At 45.8% G+C, this 23,566-nt stretch overlaps 1 protein-coding gene across 2 annotated transcripts in view; it reads left to right on the top strand.

Annotated features, from left to right (window-relative positions):
- CACNA1I (calcium voltage-gated channel subunit alpha1 I) overlaps positions 1-23,271 on the top strand; it is an 86,739-nt gene extending 63,468 nt beyond the window's left edge. Inside the window, exons 19-35 of one of the 2 annotated variants that reach the window (XM_088531891.1) lie at positions 262-446; positions 808-934; positions 2,090-2,215; positions 2,694-2,783; positions 3,400-3,619; positions 4,603-4,754; positions 6,272-6,381; positions 6,995-7,128; positions 7,778-7,848; positions 12,611-12,689; positions 13,258-13,379; positions 14,112-14,456; positions 15,094-15,240; positions 19,366-19,482; positions 19,875-20,040; positions 20,946-21,142; positions 22,209-23,271. In XM_088531891.1, the coding sequence (XP_088388017.1) occupies positions 262-446; positions 808-934; positions 2,090-2,215; positions 2,694-2,783; positions 3,400-3,619; positions 4,603-4,754; positions 6,272-6,381; positions 6,995-7,128; positions 7,778-7,848; positions 12,611-12,689; positions 13,258-13,379; positions 14,112-14,456; positions 15,094-15,240; positions 19,366-19,482; positions 19,875-20,040; positions 20,946-21,142; positions 22,209-22,910 (3,090 nt within the window). In that variant the 3' untranslated portion in view covers positions 22,911-23,271. The remainder of the gene's footprint in view (positions 1-261; positions 447-807; positions 935-2,089; positions 2,216-2,693; positions 2,784-3,399; positions 3,620-4,602; positions 4,755-6,271; positions 6,382-6,994; positions 7,129-7,777; positions 7,849-12,610; positions 12,690-13,257; positions 13,380-14,111; positions 14,457-15,093; positions 15,241-19,365; positions 19,483-19,874; positions 20,041-20,945; positions 21,143-22,208) is intronic. The other variant, XM_088531892.1, reaches the window with a different exon arrangement.
- The last annotated feature ends 295 nt before the right edge of the window (positions 23,272-23,566 follow it).

Genomic DNA, 23,566 nt, shown 5'->3' with positions numbered 1-23,566 from the left:
CTCTAGAGCATGGCCTTGTTATTTCTGTAGTTATGTGCCACTGCTTTCCCCAAAGACATTTTCCTTCACAGCCTTCCAGAAAAAGAGAAAGAGGCAATGAGATTTATTGAAGTGTGCAAAATGAGCCCTTATTGCTACCTCAGGAAGCGTTGGGTGGAGTTAATAACTGTTTTCCATTCTCCCGCTCTATCTGTGGCTGCCTTCTACAAGGAAACATGGAGTGGAGCCATTTAACCCCTGGTCCTCTACCCTCTCTTGCAGGTGGTCTCTCTAGGCCTGTATTTTGGGGACCAGGCTTATCTCCGCAGCAGCTGGAACGTCCTGGATGGCTTCCTGGTCTTCGTGTCTCTCATTGACATTGTGGTCTCAGTGGCCTCTGCTGGTGGTGCCAAAATCCTGGGAGTGCTGCGGGTCCTCCGACTGCTACGCACCTTGCGTCCGCTCCGGTCAGAGCCCCACTGCGCGCTGCCCTCTTCCCTTCCAGCTGTGTCCCCAGGAAAAGTCCCCAGATCAGTGCCCCACACCGTGCTCAGAGCAGCAGGCAGGGGCCCTGCACGCGTCTGGCAGCTGTGCCAAGCAAAATGTGGTATCTCACAGGTAGCAAGTGTGCTTGCCAGAGAGGTTCCTCTTAGCTGTACCTTGTTACCTTGGAGGTACCTTGTTAATCATGGGAATGAAAGAGGCTTTTTGGCCCTTGGAGTGTTTCCCACTAACAAATCTTTGCATGGGGAGATATGACGCTGAAAAACATGTTGCTCAGGGCAAACATCACTTCCCTATCCCTCTATCGCCTTCCTTCCCTTCCAGAGTTATCAGCCGAGCCCCTGGCCTGAAGCTGGTGGTGGAAACACTCATTTCATCCTTGAAGCCCATAGGAAACATTGTCCTCATCTGCTGTGCTTTCTTCATCATCTTTGGCATCCTGGGTGTACAGGTAGGCTTGTTATAGTTGGGCAACCTGCCTTACCTGTCCCACCACCACCCCTATCTTAGGGAACCTGTGTCTCCAAACACTGCAACAGGCACAGGGAGCTGAGCAGAGCAGGAGGGACAGGCAAGCTAGGAAACTTTCAGCACCTTCCCCACCTCCCTGAGCTCTTCTGTCGCTCACCAGAACGTCCCCACAGCCATTGGCAATGACAGCTGGGTGCTCAGCAAGCACAAGTGTGAGATGGATGTGTGGATGTGTGAGACGGGAGTTAATGTTCACAGCTAGGCAGGAGGGCAGGGTTTGGATCCCTGCTATAGGGAGGGGCCAGGACTGGTGTCGCAGGGACAGATCTACACAGTTCTGGAAAGGTAAGCATCTCAGAGCCTGTTTGCCTGATCTCTGTCTGCAGCCAGTTGTTTCTCCCCCTCACTCTGAACCCTAAATCCACCCACAACCTTCTTTTATTTAATCCTCTTTATTTTCGGCTGTTGCGTTGCAGAGGAGCACAGGCGTGGGTGTTACTTCCATCTCAGAGAATGCGCTATACTTAGTCTGTTCTGATGAGTTTGTACAAATGCACAATCCAGTATGTTCCATATGGGGAAAGGTGCCTTGGGCAGAAGAATCACATCAGTGCAGTTTTACCAAAAAAAAAAAAAAAAGTATTTGAGAAGGAGGGGATGTTTTTTTTCTGTTTCTTTACCCTCAGATGAGGTTTTTTTTCCCTTCAGCTTACTTGGTAATTGGGAAGCAGAAGGGGAGACTGCATGGCTGGAGGGACTGAATAGAAGATATTTTTTTCCCCTTGGGCCACTGTCTCTAATTGGGCTCCAAAAGGCAGCCCTAATGGCTTCCAGATGATGAGAACTTACAGTCACTACTGGTCTGGGTCAGTGAAAGAGGCTGAAAATCCAGATGTGGGTTTAACAGGTTGGCTCTGGGTCCTTAGCAATGCATGACATGGGAGTCTGCCAGGGGAGTCTGTTATGTGATGTGCTGGTGGCCCTCGTTATCTGTCCTCTGCCACTTGGCTTGCAGCTGGAGGAGCTCTGCAGTTCACTGGCTGTCTCAGAGGAGCCTTTTGTTGCTCTCTGTGCCCTGGGAGAGGGGATACAACTGGAGGGGAAGTGGACTAACAGAGTTGCTCCCCTCCTGCAGCTCTTCAAGGGGAAGTTTTACCACTGCCTGGGGGTTGACATCAGGAACATCACCAACAGATCTGACTGTGTGGCTGCCAACTACAAGTGGGTGCACCACAAGTACAACTTTGACAACCTTGGACAGGTGAGTATGCTCATAGCCCTCTTTCACAGTTTGAGTCCAGTTCAAGGCTTGTCACCTTCTCTGTATGTCCTTGTGTGGGGCACAGATACAGTGCCTGAGAAGACTGATCTCCAGGTCAAGGAAAGGGAGTGTGGTGGATGGGTATCAGTGCAGTCTCTGCCACTAGTGAGCTGATATTAGGATGAAACTTGCAGGTTACAAGAGGGAAGAAAAGGGGTGGCAGCAGAGAGCTTAATTTTCTTTTTCTTCCTACCATAAAACAGATGTTCTTCAAGACTTCTCTTCTGTGGTGGGTCAGGCTGCACTTAGTTTCCTGTCCCTCCCTCGCTCTCCTTTCACAGTAGGAGTAGGTTTTGATATGTGCAGAGACACAGACAGGAAGAGAATTTCAACACTGTGTGCTAGAATGTAAAACACTAATTTTTCCCTGCCTGCCAGATACTCTTGCTCTACATATGATATGCTTTGTGTGTTCCAGGCCCTGATGTCCCTCTTTGTGCTGGCCTCCAAAGATGGCTGGGTCAATATTATGTATAATGGACTGGATGCTGTGGCTGTTGACCAACAGGTACAAAGATTTCCTTACAAAGGACCTTCTTGACTTCAGGCTACTGCTGTAACATACTGCTTCAGACACCTCTCTCTGACAAGGGTTCTTCTTTTAGGGTTCCTTTTAGGGTTCTTCTGAATCCTTCACTCACCCAGTTGCAGTGGTCAGGGGTAGGCCTTGTCCATGCAGGGAATTGCAGCTGTGGCTGTCTGGTGGATGACTACAGTAATTCCCACACCCTTTATTCAATTTGTGTCACAGGGCAGGTCCCCAGGTCCCATCTCTTTGTAAAGCCTTAGCAAAGTATCATGTGCTTCTCTGGGTGTGCTGGCTTCTTCCAGGCCCAGAAGTGGTTACTCTATTACTCAGTAAACAAGGACTGTTCAGCTGCTTGGCCACCATTGCTCCACCCCTAAGGCGAGGGTAACACTAACATTGACTGTAACAGTGTTGGTACAGCGCCATAGGCTTGAACTGTGTGGGTTCAGGTAAATGTTACATGAGCCATTTATTCCCTCGTTTCCATAACCCTGCCCACCTGCCCAGCAGCCAGTCACCAAGGTGGTTTCAGCCCCTTCATTTCCATACTACCAGTCCACTGACCACAACGTCTCTCCTCTCCCGCCTTCTCCAGCCAGTGATCAACAACAACCCTTGGATGCTCCTCTACTTCATATCCTTCCTCCTCATCGTCAGCTTCTTTGTGCTCAACATGTTTGTGGGGGTGGTGGTGGAGAACTTCCACAAGTGCCGGCAGCATCAGGAGGCCGAGGAGGCACGCCGGCGGGAGGAGAAGCGCCTGCGGCGCCTGGAGAAGAAGCGAAGGAGTAAGGCACAGCCTAAGTGTTTGGTCGGTTCGTAGGCCAAGGTTTTCTGAGAAAAACCTTCTCCTCTTCTTTTTCTTTCCTGGCGGATTGGTTCCTGAAATTCATTGCTTGTGCCCATGCTTTCAGTCTCCCTCCCTGCACCACTGCTGCATTGCTGTGCACTATACTAGGGCAATTTGGGGAAGGGGAGTTGGCTGAAGAGGTCTGTTGGGAAGCTGGGGCACCAGAGGAGCTTTATCACACTGCCCTTTGGGAAATTACACATACTAAAAATACATGAGTGTATGTACCTGCATGTATCATCAGGGAGGCTTGAATAGTCTGTCCTTTGTGTTTAAATCAAAATCAAAAAGCAGGGGAGAGTGAAAAAAATCCCTCTCTCTTGTTTATAGCTCTTTCCATCAGTTTTGTAGCATCCCTCCTTGGTGTCCCAGACCTCTGGCGGGAAGCAAGCCCTTTCCCTGGTGTTTCTGTCCTTTTCTGTGTTTTTATAGGAAAAAATCGCAAAGGCACACTCACCCCTGGAAATCATCACTACTACCCCAGACTGATGGTTTTCTTCCATTCACAGCCTGTGGGCACGCTTTCCCTTCCTCTGCTCCAGTTTTTCCCTCTCTCCTGTGACACCCTGGGGTCTCTCCTGGAACCATCTGCTTCCTTTTATCATTTGTGATCTTAATTTGTGGAGGCATGAAATGCTGATTTAGCACCATTCCAACAAACATAGACTAACAGATTTTCTATCTATGACTCCTTCCTTTTTTTTTTCTACTTATTTTTCTTCCCTTTTCTGCTTTCCTCTTTTTAATGATATTTTATTTTTTTCTTTCTATGATGTCCCCTATCTCTTATCTATCCTTTTGTTTTCTTTCTTTCTCCCTCCTTCACCTGTTTTTGTTTCAAAACCTATCCCTACTTCAATGCCTGCTCCCTGATTGGTGTTTCTTACCCATCTCTCTCTTTCTTCCAATTTCCTGCTAACTGTTCCCCTCTCCCTCTTTCCACTGAAGAGGCACAGCGTTTGCCGTACTATGCTACCTACTGCCCCATACGCCTCCTTATCCATTCAGTCTGCACGAGCCACTATCTGGACATCTTCATCACTTTCATCATCTGCCTCAACGTGGTCACCATGTCCTTGGAGCACTACAACCAACCTGTGGTGAGTGAGATCATGGAGATAAGCCCTGCCTCTAGTAATTATGTTATTTTGCTACAGCTTTCTGATGATCACTGTTCACCAGAATTGGTAGGAGAGGTGAGTGTCTGAAAAATACTATGTAAGTGTTGCAAGAAGGAATTTGGTACGCATCCAGAAAAGTAGACCCTGCTCAGACACCTGTTATCCATCCAAACAAGACTTAGGCCCTGGAAAGCTTTGTGGAGTTAGGCTTATGAGCCTTTTATTATTAAGTGAGTGTGTAGTGAAAGTGGTGGAAGTAGCAGAGTGCCCCAGGAGCTTCAGGCTTTGCATCAGACTTTCAAATGTCAGTCCACTTCTCATGCATGTCCTGACTTGTGAGGACTAGAGTGGCTTGTTGTGTGCCATTAAGGGGGATCCCTCTGCCCAACCACATTTCTTCCACAGGAGAAGCTGCAGAAGCAAGCTGTGAAGAAAGCCTCTCTCAGCTGCAGGGAGTTATTCAGGATTCTAGGCTCCTTACTGTGAAGAAGTATAATATTTACCTTAGGGAAGACCAGGTATCTCTCAGTTACTTGCAGACCTCTGGAAGCCTCTGATGAAAAGAACGTGTGCTGCATACATAGAAAGGGATTTCTGCCTCTTTATGTGGACAAATGGATATCTGTTCAGTGATGAGTCAGTTTTCTCTTCAGGAGACCCTTGATTTAGGTGACAGCTATGGTGCCTGAGCAGGTGCTGTTCAGGTAGCTCAGGCTTTGATGAAGAACTGAATCTATGTCATCGTTCAAATCCACTGCCAAGTTCCTCTGTGTTTCTTGCCCATTTTGCTCACCTGCCCACCTCTTATCTTCTCCTTGATGGTGCCCATAGTTTTACTCTTCAGAACTCTTCTTGGCCATTATCTGTCTGAGCCTCATGCCAGGCTTTTGTTCCTGAGCAAGCACTGCTCTTCCTTACTCCTCTGTTCCTTCCACTGTAAAGCAGGTCTACCCATGCCTGCATGCTGTCAGGCTCCAGTAAAAAACCCTGGTAAAGAGCTTTGAACGTCTGCAGTAGAAGTGCCACTAAATACTGTCTGCAAGTTCTTGGTGGTGGAGAAGGGGCCACACATGGAAGAACCAGAAGTCTAGATATGGTGCATATCAGCCCTGGCTTAAGGCAGAGAAGGATTTCTTTCCAGCAGAAATGACCTTTCTGCCTCACTCCAAGCTACGTCAGTGCCATTAGTAGGCAGCATCCAGGTGACACAGGCTATAGGGGAGAAAGATAATAATATTTGGTGGATGGCCCTTATGATAACTTCCTCTTCCCCTTTGTGCTGAGCAGATGAGGAAAAAGGAACAGTGAACATTTCTGAAAGGAACATGGAGCAGAGGGTCCATGGTTGCCCACAAAAAAGCCTCCACATTGATGTGGGTAGTCTGGGACAATTTCGCTGTCTGCAAATGAATTACTGGTGCTTAGGAGAGCCCACGTGATTACATACTTGGTCCTGCTCTCTCTTCACTTCTTTCACCCTCTCTTTCTGCTGGCAGTCCTTGGAGACAGCCCTCAAATACTGCAACTACCTGTTCACCACAGTCTTTGTGCTGGAGGCAGTGCTCAAGTTGGTGGCATTTGGGCTGCGGCGATTCTTCAAAGACAGGTGAGCAGAGGGGTTGTGTCAAGCATGTGAGTGGGACAGCTGGATTTGGGGTGGAGGTTTTGAGGATGGATCCCTAGCTGGAGTGTGATGCTTAGCAAAGGGTGCCCTGCTGCCTCCCTTTTCAGTATAGCATGGACCCTGCTACAGCCCACATGAGTCTCAATTCCTAGGCAATAATGAGAGTTGTGCAAAAACTGCCTCTTTGTTGGCATATGCTGACTATTCTAGATAGCAAGGAGGTGGGTTTAGAGACAGCATGTTTTGTTTTGTTACGTTTTTGCTCTTGGGCCAAATGAAAAGCTGAACATATATAATTGAATGTATAAAACTGAATGTATATAACCATGCTGATCTGAGATAAAAGAAGCTGAGCCCATTGTAGTAGTGTAACTCCATGCTTTCAAATCAGTCTGGCTTGCCTCTGACTGCTCACAGTCTGTGCAAAGTGTATCTGTGACTGTCTACAAAAGTTCATGTAGCCTGACTCAGAATGGGACTGTGGATTCACACATTAAGAAATGTTTAGGTTGAAGTGAAAACAACTTACTTTATCTTTTAGGGACGTGAAAAAAAAATCTGTCTTTGTTTACCCTCCTTAATTTTTCTTCTTAAGGTGGAACCAGCTAGATCTGGCCATTGTGCTACTGTCTGTCATGGGAATCACATTGGAAGAGATTGAAATCAATGCTGCTCTACCCATTAACCCCACTATCATCCGCATCATGAGGGTGCTGCGCATCGCTCGGGGTGAGACAGATGCTGGCTGGAGTCAGTGCTGTAGGCAGACTTGGGCTGGGACTCTGCATTGAGCTGTAGAGCTCAATGTTGAGCTGTAGAGCTATGGGCTTCTCCTATCCCTACCTCTGGGGGGAGGCAGTGGGATGTGAGAGCTGAATTCTCCTTGTTATTCTTGTATGGGCAAGTATTGTTGTGGTTTTTGGAAAGGAGCCTCCAAAACTGGCTTGGAGCTTGCCTAGGGAGAGTACCAAATTATTCCTGATAATGGCAGAGACTTGCTCAACTGCATGCATGGACAGTGGCAGGAGGGAGAGAAGGTGATAAAAAGCATGAAGAATTGAAGCAGAGGGAGAAGTGTGATATAAATTGCTGAGAGAAAGAGGTTCCTTGGTCAGAGCGTGTTTCAGCAGAGTGGAAGAAACCAGTAAGCATGAGTGAAGAAAGAGTATTTACTAAGAAGATAGAAAGACTAGAGGGAAAAGAACCACTGGACTTGTACAGTCAAAAATAGAGAGCAAATGGAGAAAGGGAATGAGAGAGAAAATGCAGTTGTTCTGGGGCAAAGGGAGCCAGTCTTCTGTCTCATGTGCTGGTCACCTAACGGATGGACCTTCTGAGCTGAGTCTGAGTGACATTCATCTTGTGCTTGTTGTGGTAGTCTTGAAGCTACTGAAGATGGCCACAGGAATGCGAGCGCTGTTGGATACAGTTGTTCAAGCCCTGCCACAGGTAAGAAAGATGCACTTCCCTAAAGGTTCTCCTTTTCTGCACCTGTTTTTTTTTTTTTTTTTTCCCCCAAAGGGTCAGACTGACCCCCAAAGGGTCAGTCACCAGTTACCTTGGTGCACATACAGCCTCAAAGATGGTGTCTACTGAATGGTGCAAGCAGGTGGACCAGCAGGTGATGTCCAGGTTATTGTGCCAATATTGGGGTGCAGTTTACCTCAAATCTTTATTCTGTGGTGGCTGAATTAAATAATGCCTTGCTCCTGGATAACACAAGTTTCTTCCCGTGATGTCCAGGTAGTGTCCTACTGCTTGCTGTTAGTCAACAGCTACTCTCTCTATTCTCCATAAGAAGGGGAGAGTGACTGGCAGCCATTTCAGGAGGAAAGCAGATCGCGGTCTCTGCCACATTCACCCTTCCCCACAGGTGCCTCCTTTTTCCTGCTCTCTCTCATTCACTCCTGTTCATAGCCAGTGCCTCCTCATTCCTGCTTTCTTCTTTCCCTTCCTCCTCCTGGATCCTTACACTTTTCTGAACCTCTTGTGTATGATAAGCAGTGACGCTCTCTGTTGTGGCTCACGCAGCCGGCAGTTAAGCGTCTACTGAAAGACAGCTAGACAGAAGGATTTCATGAGCTGTGAAAGGCAGCTGTTCCCGAGTGAGAGGCTGACATGGTGCCTTACACAGGCATCCAGCCCAGCGAGAGGATCCTCCATGATGGATGAGCAGTCAGGGAGGCTCTTCTCCTTTGTTTTGGTTGCTCAAGGGAGAATTGTTAAGAAAGGAGTAATGGCACCAAGTCACTCTATTGATCATATGTCAGATCATTCCCATGGCAGGTCTGGGGCAGACAGCTATCTTGCATGATATCAAAATGCAACAGTATTTGTCAGTTGATTTATCAGCTAATGTGCCAGTGTTTATGAGTGATGCAGGGCTGAAAATCGATCTGAAAACAGCATGAGTAGTTACACAAGGAATTTACTTCTGATGTCAGTGACAATAAATGATGTCAATCTGAATTACAGGAATCATGTGGGGCAAAAATGAGGGGAAAAGATGGTGATCTTCCCTGAATTCTGAGCTCTTTCTGATTTCCCATGCTTTATTATACAATAATAATTTGTATTTGCATATAATACTAATATATTGCATGTATAATAATATATTTTTTCATCCAGGGTAGCTGATATATCTTGGACAATGGAAAAACAGAATATTAAGGTTTTCTTTGTAGCAGGCCACTTTGGACTGGTAATGTTTATTAGCTCTGGCTCTGCTGCCCCCAATTTGGATCTGCGCAGCCTCTATGCACTTTGTTCTTTTCAGTTCCGAGAGCCTCAACAACTCATTTGCTCAGGAAAATATCTGGAGTGGGCATGTCTCCAGATCCAATGTCTATGTGTCTGTGGCATGTTTATTCTGCAAATCAGATAAATGCACATACATATTAAGAACCGAGTGAAATAGTATCCAGAGGCCCTAAATGAGAAGACTCTGAAGAATATTTGCACTTATAAGGTGAAAGACAGCTTCTACTGCCAATGTGTGGAGAAGAAATAGGAGAGGGGGAAAATGTTCATATCCTGTCATGCAGATTGAGAAAAAGAGCTATCAAGTGATGAAATATTTTGCCCAGGACACAAAGTGCAGAGCTGAGACTTCAGTCCAAGCCTCTGAGCCCTACTTCCTGGTGTTAGCCACAAACCACAAGTATATTCTTCCAACTTAATAAATTCCAGCTTTTCTCACACGTATTTGCCTTCTACAGCTCTTTTGCTAACCAAGATGATCTGTCTTTTGGAGGTCATTAATATCTGCCACAAAACCTTCACGAGCAGATGTCTGAAGATCTGGCCTTGAGGTATTCCCTGGCAACTAATAACAAGTAATACTCCCAGCATCAATGCTTGTGAACAGTCCGCTCCCTATTGACTGGCATTTATTTCCTTCTGTAATAGGTTGGCTTCATTTAATTATAATTATATAACAGAGAGATCAAAAAATCACTCCATAGTTAAAGTTGCGTCAAAATCTGCACTTAACGCTGTGCTAAAATCCCTCAGTTTCACTGTTAAAAGATCGAATTTTGTCTCCATATTTTATACACTGACTCTTCAGGGGACAATTGAATTATCTGTAATATTATTCTCCAAGATTTATTGGCTTTGGCAAAAGAAGCAGTTTAAAATAAGCTGTCCTTTCCCTTGCGCTTTTTCTTCCTCTCAACCTTTCTCTTTATGTTCCTGGAACACAGAGTCACATCAGGGATTTTGGCTTGCTAATGGCTTATAAGGCTTCTCCAGTTGCCCTATTTCAATTCCCCTCCTGTCTTTGTTATATTGCAACAATTCTTAGAAATGAATAAAGCTTTAATTTTTAAGAGCCTCTTGGAAATTTAGCCCTTAGCTGAATTTTATCATGCTTCTTTTCTTTCTTTAAAAAAAAAAAAAAGCCCTGTAGCTAAAGGTCTAGAGGGATACGTATTTACTAGAGGTGTCCAATTTAGTCATCACAAATAATTCCTTCCACTGAATATGCAGGGAGCCAGCATCTGGCAGCCCAGAAAAGTGGGTGGGCTGAATCATATATTTCTCTCCTGAATTTGGATGCCACCAGAGTTGCAACAACTATATTAAGACTCCTAAAGTAGATAATCCTAGCACGGGCCAAAGGACCGTTCACTGACAGACATTCAGATCAGACTCTATTTTTTTTTCAAATATCCCCAGATATCATTTAAGTCTTTAATTTGACCCTACCTTCCCTTGCCCCACTAGTTCGGTGAACACTGCTGGCATTTTCTGTTTCTGCTCAGACTGCCTTTTCTACCTCCCCACTTCAGATACAATCTGCTGCCCCTCACAATGGGAGGCAAAAGAATCAGAGGCAAGCAGTGATATGGAGAAGTGAGGCCTTGGGTGCAGAATTTTTGAGGTTGGAAGGGACCTCTGGAGATCAAGTATAGGCCCTCTGCTCAAGCAGGTTCAACCTAGAGCATGCTGCCTTTGGTCATGTTCAGACAGTTTTTGATTGTCTCCAAGGAAGGAGATTCCACAACTTCCCCGGAGAAGCCAGTGCTCAGGCACCCTCACAGTAAAGTAGTTTTTCCTCATGGTCAGACAGAACTTCCTGTGCCACAAAGGAAAAGTGTCCGGCTCCATCCTTTCTATACAATCCCTTTAGATATTTATATTCAGTGATAATATTCCCACTCAGTCTTCTTTGCTCCAGACTGAACAGGCACAGCTCTCTCAACCATTCCTCATAAGACAGATACTGCAGTCCCTTAATCATTTTTGCAGCCCTCCAGTGGACTCACTCCAGTAGCTCCATGTCCCTGTTGTACTGAGGAGCCCAGACTGGACACAGTACTCCAGATGTGACCTCACCAGGGCTGAGTAGAGGGAGAGGACTCCCTCCCTCGACCTGCTGCCTAATGCTGAGACCATTGGCCTTTTTGGCCACAAGAGCATGTAGCTGGCTCATGCTCAGCCTGCAGTCCACCAGGACTCTCAGGTCTTTCTCTGCAGAGCTGCTTTCCAGGAGGCCAATCCCCACCCTGTACTGGTGCATGGGGTTATTCCTTCCTATGTAAAGGACCCTGCACTTCCCTTTGTTGAACTCCGTGAGGTTCCTCTCTGCCCATCGCTGCAACCTGTCAAGGCACTTCGGAATGGCAGCACAGTACTGGAGTATCAGGCATGTTTCCCAGTTTAGTATCATCAGCAAACTTGATGAGGGTGCATTCTGTCCCTTCATCCAGATCACACATGAATAAGCCGAACAATACTGGACCCAGTACTGACTCCTGGCCTCCAAATAGACTTTGCACCACTGATCACAAACCTTGGAGCTCTGCCTTTCAGCCTATTTTCAGTCCACCTCACTGTCTGCTCATCTAGCTTGCACTTCCTGAGCTTGCCGATGAGGATGTTATGCGACAATGTCAAAAGTCTTATTGCTCTTGCAATTTGCTTTGTGCACTATGCCTTTGTGCACCATGCAGCCATCATCACAACAAATGCTGGAGACCTAAGAACCATAGTTTGCTCTTTTATTCATGGGAACAAAGAGCAGCATAGCTCTGCTTTTCCTCTTGGTTCCCTCAGTCTGCTTTTCTATCCTTCTTCCTCTCCACACATCTCAAAAGGGTCTCTTCATCCACTCTTCCTGTTTACTCTCTCCACAAGTCTTCCTCACTCCTCTGGATGTGGTTGGTGCTTTGCCTCCCCACCCTCCTCTGCTGGTTTCATGACAGGAACTGCTGTATTTATGCCTCTCCTTCAAAGCATTGCTGTATTGCTCTTCACACAGGCATAACTTTGAGGGAGTTAGGTAGCTTGGTGGGGCATGTAGCATTGCAGCATACTGCCTGTATTCTGTAATCCATAGATCATCCTTCACACATCCAATTTGACTTCTCTGTGCCCCTCTTCAACATGTCTGTCTCTGTCTGACCCACAACATGGATGCACACCTTAGCCAGCCCTGAATGGAGTGTGTCCTGAAGTGCTGGAGGTAGCTGGGAGCGGAGCATCCTTTAAGCATAGCTGTTGTAACATGGATGGTAACGTGTTGGGTAGTAGTATGGACTGTTGATATCCCATGTGCTGGGCGTTGTTTGGTTGCATTTGTACACTGGGAATTTGCTGTTCTTTTGTTCTGGCTCTGAAAAGCAGATCTTGGATAAGATATGATCTACACTCTCCTTTTTGGATGAGGTAGTTTTTAGGGTAGGCTGACCATATGGTTTACTTTCAGGTGGGGAACCTCGGATTGCTTTTCATGCTCCTCTTTTTCATCTACGCTGCTCTAGGAGTGGAGCTTTTTGGAAAACTGGGTAAGTTTTAAGCAGACTGTGCTCCAGTGTGAGCTACGGATCTCCTGGGAATCAGAGATTTCTCGTCACACAACAAGCTCAGTACTGATTTAATAAAGGAACTAAGTTATGTGGTGTCCTTTATTCTCCCCTATGTATATTTGATAAAAGAGGATTTTCCCTCTAAATTTTCATTGTCTTAACAGCCAGTCTCAGAATAAAAGCAGTGCCCAGTTTCTCTTTCATTCTGAAACTTTTTTTTTTTTTTAAAAAAAAAGCAACTTTGCCTGTCTTCAAGATTACAGGAAAAACTCAGGGAAACCTTACTCATGTCTTTTGCCAGGGATCAGCAATCAAGAAAAAAGGCAGCACAATGACCTATTAAGAGAATACCCCGAGCAACTAAGTTTTGTTGCCCAATAGCCCTGTGTCCTATATAGCAATATCCAGCTATTGAACAGCATGCTGGGGCCATTAATTGAGGTCTTCAAGTTGTGAGAGGCCTGAGAGCCCCCTCCTCAGTTCATTTTGGTGATGTTAGAGGTGGCAGGATAGCCTTCATTGACAGCTGTGCTCCCCTTCCTTTCAGTATGCAATGATGAGAACCCCTGTGAGGGCATGAGCCGCCACGCTACCTTTGAGAACTTCGGGATGGCCTTCCTCACACTCTTCCAGGTGTCCACAGGCGACAACTGGAATGGGATCATGAAGGTAATAGTGCCTTAGGAGCATTGATATTCCTGTTCTGAGGAAGGATAAATTCTGATTTGTTCAGCTCTGCTCGGGCTGGAAAGGGAGGGAAAACTGGATCTGAGCTGCTAGATCCGGTCCCAGACTGGGTCGGAATCTCCCTCCCCACAACACTATCTCAGATTTTGGGCTCATCTAGTCCTACAGCCTTATGATTCAGACAAGTGCAAACTGTCATTGGGATGAAGAAGAAGACAGCATCCAAGCTAGGAGAGAATATCCACTGTCATAAGACCTGTTATCAAACTTTAATATAGGAGCACTGGACATGTCACTCATCTGCAGAGAGACCAGGAGTATCAAAACCAAAATTCCTCTCTTCAAAGAAGATGGAGGAAAGGAAGTAAACTTCTTTGAACACATATGGTTCTTTTTAGTCTGGGCGGGGGAAGGCAGTGTCAAGCTGCACTAGCACATGTGCAGGGCTACTGCAACATGTGGTGGTCTGGAAGGAGTTTGCTCTGGAAATCTTTGGAGGTATTTGCTCTGAAGCACAGAGTGCAGTTCATACCTCATGCTCAGACAGTGTCATCAATTCTTGGACCCCATGATACCAGAGGGTGAGGGTTATAGCAATGTTGGCCATTCTTTCTGCTGGCATCAGTGTTTTTTGACTGAAAGATCAGCCAAATTTATATTCTTACTTTAGTCCTTCCTTCCCTCATTCCCTCTCAAACCCATCTTCCCCTGAAGGATACCTTGCGTGACTGCAGCCACGATGATCGGAGCTGCCTCAGCAACCTGCAGTTCATCTCCCCGCTGTACTTTGTCAGCTTTGTGCTCACAGCCCAGTTTGTCCTCATCAATGTGGTGGTAGCTGTGCTCATGAAACACCTGGACGACAGCAACAAAGAGGCCCAGGAGGATGCAGAAATGGATGCTGAGATTGAGCTGGAATTTTCACACGGGCTGTGCTCCCGCAAGTCAGGCTCCCCAAAGTCAGGACAAGGAGGAGCAGCAGGAACAGGAACAGGAGGAGGTGGTGGGAGAACAGATCCTGAAGGACGTCTATGCATGAGATGTTACTCTCCAGCACAGGTGGGTATACCTTTATGCTTACCAATCACACTGCAGCAGGTGACTGTTGGGAGAAGCCAGGCAGCCCAGGCACCTGAGGGCTTAGCAGCAGGAGACAGACTCTTCTGCCTCAGGGTGAGAGATTTGCTTTCAGCTGTAGGCTGATGAGTTGGTAGACTGGCATGGGAGCACAGATGTGATAGCAGGGGGTCCTCTAGCACTGCCTAGAAGTTCAGTTGTGTCATGTTGTAGGAACTTGAGGGCTAGAAGAGGGATGGAGCAAATCAGCTCAAGGTGTGTTAGGGACATATTTGAGAGGGGAGCTCAGGAGAAGAAAGCAGGGGAAACAGCAGATCAAGAGTGAAACACATCAGCAGAGCTGGAAAAGAGTCATGAGCAGTGCCATGATGCACTGACAATGAGTGAAGGCTGTCCCTCCTTCTTCCCTTCTGCCTTGGTTTCAGGCAAGGCGTTCTTTACATGCCCTAAGGAGCAAATGTTCCCCCAAAGACCCTGTGCAGGTACTTGCAGTACAAAGTGCTGCTTCTGATGAGTCAGGGTGGAAAGCCCAGCCCCAAATTCACGTTAAACATCGAAGCAAAAAACTCAGTATTCTTAAAATAATTTCTCCCATCCTCCCCCCTTTCTTGTCCCCTAGGAGAACTTATGGCTGGACAGTGTCTCTTTAATTATTAAGGACTCCTTCGACGGGGAGTTAATGATCATCGATAACCTATCGGGCTCCGTCTTCCATCATTACTCCTCGCCGGCCATGTGCGAGAAGTGTAACCATGACAAGCAAGAGGTAACCTGCGTACGAGGATGCGTGAGGGGAGTCTCCCCCCAAAACCTGCGCACTCACATCCACATGCCCACAGGTCATCTGATGTGTGCTCCTCACTGTAGATTGTGTAGACAGAGGGCTTGACCTGTTGTCATCTGTCATGTGCTGCTGATAACTGCCTAGTATTGGCCTGTTCTCCTTAGCCCAGGAGGATGTTTGTGGTGGTGGAAAGGTGAGATGTGCCAGGACACTGTTCAGGACTGACTGCATATGGAGAGGATTGACTTTGAGGGTATCCTCTTGTGCTCAGCTCTGCATGAAAAGCAGAGGTTCAGGCTCATGTTGTAGAAAGGACTGGTGGGATCTCACCCAAATGATAGCACTCAGGTCCAATTCAGTGGAAGATTTAGGTATGTATTTTTTCTTCATTTTAAGTATGTGCTTGCTAATTTCCCATTGAGGTTGGTGAGTTAAGCACATGCTTAAATGCCTTGTTGAACAGAGTCACCATCTGTGAACAAGGATTGGTTTGTGATGAAAGCTAGTTAATTAGTTTGATGTAGAACTTGCTAACTTTTCTGATGTAGAACTTGCTAACTGACAAATGTCTTGCCACTAAGAATAGGTTACCAAGTGACTTAGACTTGTGCTCCTGAAGTTTATAGATGCTTTGGAAGAACACTTCCTTAACAATTAGTCTCTTTGTGTTGTGAAACTTTAGGAGCAAAGTAGCCAGAAAGAAATCAGGTGAGAAACAGAATTATATTTGCTTCTGAAATCATGTTGTTGTATTTAAGTGTTTTTACCATGGTCAGGCTTGTGTCAATAGCTTAGGTCAGTACATCAGTACATCAGAGGCAATCTTCACCATCTCCTTCCACGTAACTTGCATGTTATGTTGTTACAGCTTATAAAGAAAACATGAAACTTGGGAAAGTCATTGTCAGATTATGCTTACTTAAAGAGAGTGATTTAAAGAGAGTTTGAGACTAGGAGTCTGTCTCGACCCCTAGTTCTGATGCTCTAAATCTTCTCAGCCTTTTAGCTATCTACTTGCTCCAATAGCTTCTCTTTGAAGGTATCAAAATGCAAACATTGTAGTAGTTTCTCAGTACTGCAACACTTAAGCCATGGATGCTGCACTAATACAGACAAATAACGAGTGGTTCAAGTCACTAGTGTTTTAGTTCAGTCCTTATATTGAGCAGGTGAGGCTCAGCTTTCTCAGGAAATTGTCCTTCTAAGACATTCCAGAATGATTACCCCCAAATTAAGAAGTATTTGATGCTAAATAGTTCCATCTGACAATCTTAGAGATAGTCTTTAGTATCCTGTCTATGAATGAAGACAACATTTTTTCACCTTCTCAGCAAGGAACACAGACAGCAAATTCTGCAATTACAACACAAATCCAGCAAAGAATAGTTTGATAGAATAATCACAATCATTTTTTTATAGATGAGAGTTATTTTTCAAATAAATTCCATAAAATATTTTTCAGTATTGCTATTTAAGCATACGTAAAATCTAGAATTGAAAATAAATTCTCTATATCTGCAAGAATGAATTCAACAGTAAAATGTCAATTTTATTATCCTTAAATCAAAACTACAGCTCAAAATTTTAACTCACAGTTGATCATGACTTTCTCTTTGTATTTCACAATGCAAAAAACAACATGGAAATTCCAAAGGCAAGCCACTATATTGTGTCACATCAAGGCCTGTACACTAGAGTGTACCTAGATGCATTAATATTACCAGAGTATCAGAATGTACATGGTACAAGCAGCAGAATTGTACTAAGCTATGTTAGAAGCCAGAGCAGTTTTTATCTCACCATATTCAATACATGTGTTTTTGAACAAAATAGTATGCTCATAGCACACCAAATCACTGTTAATGCTGCCTTTGTGGCAAAAATGACATACTAGCCAAAAACATTTGCTCCCATCTCATTTGTAATTTAGTCCATCAAGAGGCTGAGTACTGTGAAGGAATACAACCCTTAGACATGTTCTCAAAATTATTAATATGGGCTCAACTTTCTGTTGCATTGAGTAGAAGTACTCAGCATCTTTCCTGGCATCACATTTTCAAAACAATTATTCATATAACTAAGGTTTTTTTGTAATTTTGACTCTGTTTTTAAAGATGTATTGTATCTGCAACTAGTTTTTTTCTAAGGGATATGTATGGTTCAGTGCCTGAAGTTAATGCCCAAGCAATTTTTGAAGACCTTGCTTCTACTGAACACCCCATTTCCCCTAGTGCAATTCTTTTTTCTCACCCTCATTTTTAGTCAAAAGATTTTAAAATATTCTGCAGTAATGCAATTTACCAGATTGAAGAACATGATTTTCTTTTCTTTTTTTTTTTTCCCCTCATAGTGTTAACCTCATCTCATGTCATCTCTGTCCTTTCACTCTCGGGCTGGTTGACAGTGACACATTTGAGTATTGGTGGCTGATGGTGTATTTAGCTAGTGGCAGAAGTTTGTCAATGAGCAGCAGTGAGCAATGTTTTCACAAACGCAGTTTGTCTATTCATGGCTTGGTTGATTATGTTTTTTTGTGTAGATCCCAAGGTGGCCAGAATTTGTGAGCAAGCAGTCAGTGAAGAACAGACTATTCTGACTTTTGTTGAAACCCTTTTTTATGGATGGAGAAGGTAGTCTCAGATGTTATCACATTTCATGCTTGCATCTCTACAAGCACAGCTATAAGGCTGTTCTGGTGAGACAAGCACTTATGCAAGTAATGGATGAGTACACACATTGAACAGGACTGGATGTGTTTCTGTACACAGGTTGTTGCTGACTGATGGCTGTGTAGTGTGCTTGGCATAACACCATTGTGGGTTCTCTGGTGCATCTGTGCTTCGAGCAGCAGCAGTTGTCCTTGGGCTCTCTTCATGGTTGAATGGCACCATGTTTGTATGTTAGAATAATATCCAAAAGACGGATGCCATTTGCATCCTTTATTTAAATCCAGCTCAGGTTTTCCCTTCTGTTTATTCCAAGTGCATTATCCCTCAGATGGAGACCTCTTCCGGTGTCTGGCATTGGCACAGGCCACCAAACTCCCAGCTCGAAGGAGTCATCTCTCTAAATGTTCCACCTGCTGTTATAAGATGAAAACTGTACCTGCCTCTTACAAACACATAAAACTGCCCAAGACACAAGGAATCCTGATTGAGACAAACCAAAATATAACTGTTAAGGGTCAGGTGGTGGTGTTGGGAACCAGTGAGACTTTAGAGACCAGCAATGGAGAACTGAACACAGGAGGGACAGGGCAGCTGCTTCAGCTACTAGAGGAAAGGAGATGCTTTTCAGGCTTTGGGGGAGGAGGTGAGGTAAGGTGAAATGGGAATGGAAAGCTCTGAGAAGGGAGGATGGGAGAGGAGCGTGTGTGGTATGAAACAGGCTAAGGGATGAAGCAAACGCAGGCATGGGACTGAAGCACACCTGAGCCTCAAGGATGACAAAAACTCAATGACCAGACTTGATTTCAGAAAGCAAGACAGCACAAATCTGGCAGGGGTTGGAGGGATGAGTTTAGAAGTGTAGAATAGGAATAGTGATAGTATTAGCTGGCGCCTTGTTTATATTAGTGGGGAGGGGAAAGGGAAAATGCGGGGAAGCTGAAGGGAAATGAGTTTCAGTGATGAAGGTAAGAGGATATGAAAAGCATGATATTGGCATGGACTGAAAGAGGCATGACTATCCCTGGAATGAAAGCACCTTCATATTTAAGCAGAGCTGTCTGAGGCGCCTTCAGAAAGAGGGATCCACTCCTCGTCCCTCAACAGAGCAGACTGCTTTATTACCAGTCTGAGAACTGCTCTCCTCACCTGGCTTTGCTTACAGGGCCTTGTGCCAGCCTTATCGCTGGGACGGATTTGGGAACTCCTTTCTCCAGTTCTGTCACAAGGAGAACATGGACTGGCCACAGGCTGCTCGCAGACTATATGTTCAAGGTTCCTTAAAAGTGGATTCTCCTGCCCAACTCAGGTCTGGTGTATCCAAGGAATAAAACTTAAAGCCGCTCTCAAGTCTACAGGCTGTTACTTACCTACACCAGTGTGACTTCTTGAAATATGGACTCCAGGCATGTCCCATGACCATTCCTTTCCCTTCTTGCAGGTTCAGCTAGCTGAAATGGAAGCCTTATCCCTCAACTCAGACAAGTCCTCTTCCATCCTTCTAGGAGATGATTCAGACAATCGCAGCACTTCTCAACTAAGTCCTAAGGAGACAAAGGTTAGCCCCTGATGGTAATAGACAAGTTGTATCATATATTGTATTGCTGTTAGGTCTGAAGTGCTCTGTATTCATCTGAGTGTCCCTTGTGAGGAATATAAATGATGGTCACTTTTCAAGAGCTCCTTCTTAGAGACATGTTGTGCAGAAGAATTTGAGCAGAATATAGGGATGTATGATTTTGAAAGTTCTCATTACCACTCTTAATAACTTCCCCTGAATGAGCCTAAATTTAAGTCAATTTTTTTTCTCAGAAATACAATCTTTCTGAGTAGCTATTTAGTTAGCTGAAGGTCCATACAGAATCAGCCTTTCTCAAGGTTGGACCAGTCTGCTCTGTCATTTGCTGTTAAATTTCACAAGACTTTGTTTTCCTTTATTTTTTTTAACAGAATGGCCAGGACAGCCCTGGTTCCACTGGGGTAGGAGATCTGGGGGAATGCCTGCTCCCAATTACCAGTGCTGATGATTCTTCAAACCCTGACAGTTACCTGTGTGAAATGGAGAAAACTTCTTTCAACTCAGTCCAGTCTTGGCTGAAGCATGAAAGTACCAAAGGTGAGGACTGCTTTTATCGTTCTCCAAGTCTGCTGAAAGTGTAGGTTGATTCAACTCAGCTGCCTTTCTCCTGCTTTACTCCTGCCAGGAATGGAGCTAATCTGACATATGATTATGCAAATCAAGAATAAACTTTCAGTTTTCCAGCCCTCAGGAGTGGGATGAAGAGTAGTTCCTGCTTTTACTGCTAGGTCCTCAAATGACTTCTTCCTCAGACTTGCCTGTGTGAAGCATCCTGAAAGAATTGATTCTTATTTACAGTAATGCACCTGCACACAGTCATAGCTGAATGTAAAAGAGAACCAGGAATACAGACTCCAGTGACATTACAGCTGGTATTTGGCTGGATGCACTCTGTTCATTCTTCATGGTAAAACATACTACTGTCCCCTGAAACCAGGTTCCTCAGGTACAGCTGCAATGAACAGGTAGTGCTTCTCTCTGCCTTTGGTAGACGAGTCACAGTTCCGCTCTGGAATACTCTCTGGCTTCCTGTGGCCCCTAAGTTTGCCAAATCACCAGTTTGTCTCCTTTCATCCTTTGCCTTGTAGGCACTGGGATGAAAGTTCTTTGGCAGAGGGATACATGGCTGAATCAAAGCATATTTATGGCTCAGGCTTTTTCTTGAAAGAAAACTACAGGAGAAGGAAGCTCTTGCTCTGTTGTTCTGACCTGTGTTAGTCCTTCTAGTCCTCATACCAGTTTTGATCACTGTGTAGAAGATGAGACCATGGTGTGAACACCATACTCTGAAGATTCATCAGGAACATGTGTCACTACATATTGTATGTACTTTGGAATTGCAGGACCTTCTATGTAGCAGCAACAAAGGTACCAAAGTAAATTAGAGGACTTTTGACCTTATTTCTGTTTTGTTCTCCCCATTCCTTTTGATGTTTTGTCAGTCCCTCCCAGCCCCTTCTCTCCAGGTACATCTTGCCCTCTTTTACCTGTGCCAGCAGAATTTTTCCACCCAGCCATCTCTGCCACCCAGACAGGCCCTGAAAAAGTCTCATGTCCACACAACCTTCCTAAGATCTCTCTGCAAGGCTCATGGGCATCACTGAGATCTCCGAGTGTCAACTGTTCACTTCTTCGTCAGGTAAGAACCTCTCCTTCTCCCTGCTAGGAGAGACATAGAAGAACTAGTGCAGAGAGTCCAGCATAAGCCTATGAAAATGATTAGGGAACTGGAGCATCTCTCCTATGAGGAGAGGCTAAGAGAGCTGGGACTGTTTAACCTAGAGAAGAGAGGACTGAGAGGGGATCTTATCAGTACATACAAATATCTTAAGGGACGCTGTCAACAGAATGGAGCCAGATTATTTTCAGTGGTGACCAGCAATAGGATAAGAGGCAACAGCCACAAACTGAAGCACAGGAAGTTCCACTTGAATATGAGGAAAAACTTCTTGACAGAAGTCAAGGTGACAGAGCACTGGAACAGGCTGCCCAGAGAGGTTGTGGAGTCTCCTCTGGAGATGTTCAAAATTCACCTGGGCCCGATACTGTGTAACATGGTCTAGGTGTCCCTGCTTGAGCAGGGGGGTTGAACTATATGATTTCCAGAGGTCCCTTCCAAGCCCTCCCTTCTGTGAATCTGTGACTTTCTGAGAGAAGGCTTCCTGTGACCTGTGTACAGAAGCCCACCTGATTTCTGACCAGCTGATGGTTCTGACTTGTCTGCAGCCTGTCTAGCAGCTTCAGTCAGAAGCCAAGAGCCAATGATGACAGAGAACCTTAGCCTCTTGGGCCACCAGTGCTTAGGGGCAGCACACAGGCAGCGTTTGCAGAACTCACAGACCTCCTGTCTGGTGGGGTATTCCTCATGGGAGAGGGAGATACATCCTGGTGCAGAATGAAATGAGAGTTGAAAAATGCCGAAACCTTTCATCTTCCAGAAGCACCCGCTGCGGAGATACGCCATGGAGAGCCTGCATGGCTGCTGCTTCCTGGAATATGTTTCAAACACTTAGAGCTGCCACCTTGCATAGCCAAGCATTCCCAACAAGAATGAGTGAGAGAGGAACTGGAGTTTTTCCCGAGTTTCTCCATAATTTTAGTTTATTTTACACTACAGAGCCCAAAGCACACAAAAAAACAATCTCTTGGTCCTGTACCCTTGTGTCTTCCCTGAGAACCATGTATTTCCACACCGTTGTTCCTAGGGGCCTGGGAGTGACAACTCGCTGGACAGCCGGAGCAGCAGCTCCGTGGGCAGCCTGCAGACCACGCTGGAGGACAGCCTCAACCTCAGCGACTCTCCCCAGTGCACACTGGACCTCCCAGTGGCTCTGTGCCCCATGCCAGCCGTCGCCAGCCAAAGACCACTGGCAGCCCCCCTGTCACCCGCCTCCCGCCGGCGGAGTCTCAGGGGCCGGGGGATCTTCAGCCTGCAAAATATCCGGCGGCACCAGCGGAGCCACAGCAGTGGTGGGAGCACCAGCCCTGGGTGCACCCACCATGACTCCATGGACCCCTCAGATGAGGAGGGGGCGGGCAGCAGCCTGAGGGGGGGCGGCAACAACAGCGAGCCCTCGGAGACCCTCAGCAGCCTCTCATTGACCTCCCTCTTCTCGCCACCACCCCCAGGGCTGACACTTGTGAAGAAGTGCAACAGCACCAGCAGCCTCCACACCAGCCCATCGTCCCGGGGCCCTGTGGCCCATGACGCTAAGCCCTTCTACACCGTCGACCCCCGGGGCTTCCTCTCGATGCCTTCCTGGGTGACGGACTTCTGCAAGGACACCCCCTTGCCAGGGGACGGAGAGGAGCCGGACGGCCCCGGCAAAATGGGAACAGGGGACCATGGTTCCCCGCTCCCTTCTGAGCTGGAGCTGGGTGATGGGGTCAGCAAGAGGAACAGATGAGAGTCCCTGGGGCACAGGGAGGGAGTGTTCGGCCACCAGCACAGGAATGTGCTATAACTTTTCCCCAGCAGCAAGTCCAAAGGATTTGTGGGAAAAAGAACCAGGAAAACAAAAATTTATAAATATATATATATATACATACACATAAATATATATATATATATACAGAGATAAATACATTTATATATGTATATATATATATAAAATAAATACTCTGGTACCGTACCTCAGAGGCATGGGAGAGTGCAAGCAATACGGGAACAGTCCTGCCTGAGGGCAAGACCTGGACCATCACTGCAGAGACTATAGTGACAAGAAAAGGCCATGGGGCTGAGAGGAAATGGACCCTCCAGCCAGGTGACTGCCACGCGGCAGCCATTTAGTTATATACATATACATATAGAGAGAGATTGATTTATTTATTTTTTTTACTGAGAGATTATGAATTCCAGAAAGTGCTAAGAAGGAATAAGCAAACAGGGACTGGGGGAGGTCCTGGTCAAAATAAGGAGGGTGGGGGGCAGGGTAGGGGTGAAGGGAAGGGAACAGGGATGAGCAACAGAGGAGGAGTGTCTGGGGTTGACCTTGCCTGTTTCTGGGAACTTCCTTATTGTTCATGCTTCCATTTCAAATATTAAAAATTGTGGGCCAGATCT

The sequence above is a fragment of the Tinamus guttatus genome, unplaced genomic scaffold (genome assembly GCF_059628265.1).
Source record: "Tinamus guttatus ecotype Peru unplaced genomic scaffold, ASM5962826v1 Tinamus_guttatus_pri_ptg000439l, whole genome shotgun sequence".
Classification (NCBI taxonomy): domain Eukaryota; kingdom Metazoa; phylum Chordata; class Aves; order Tinamiformes; family Tinamidae; genus Tinamus; species Tinamus guttatus.
This window is presented reverse-complemented; position numbering and strand designations above follow the sequence as displayed.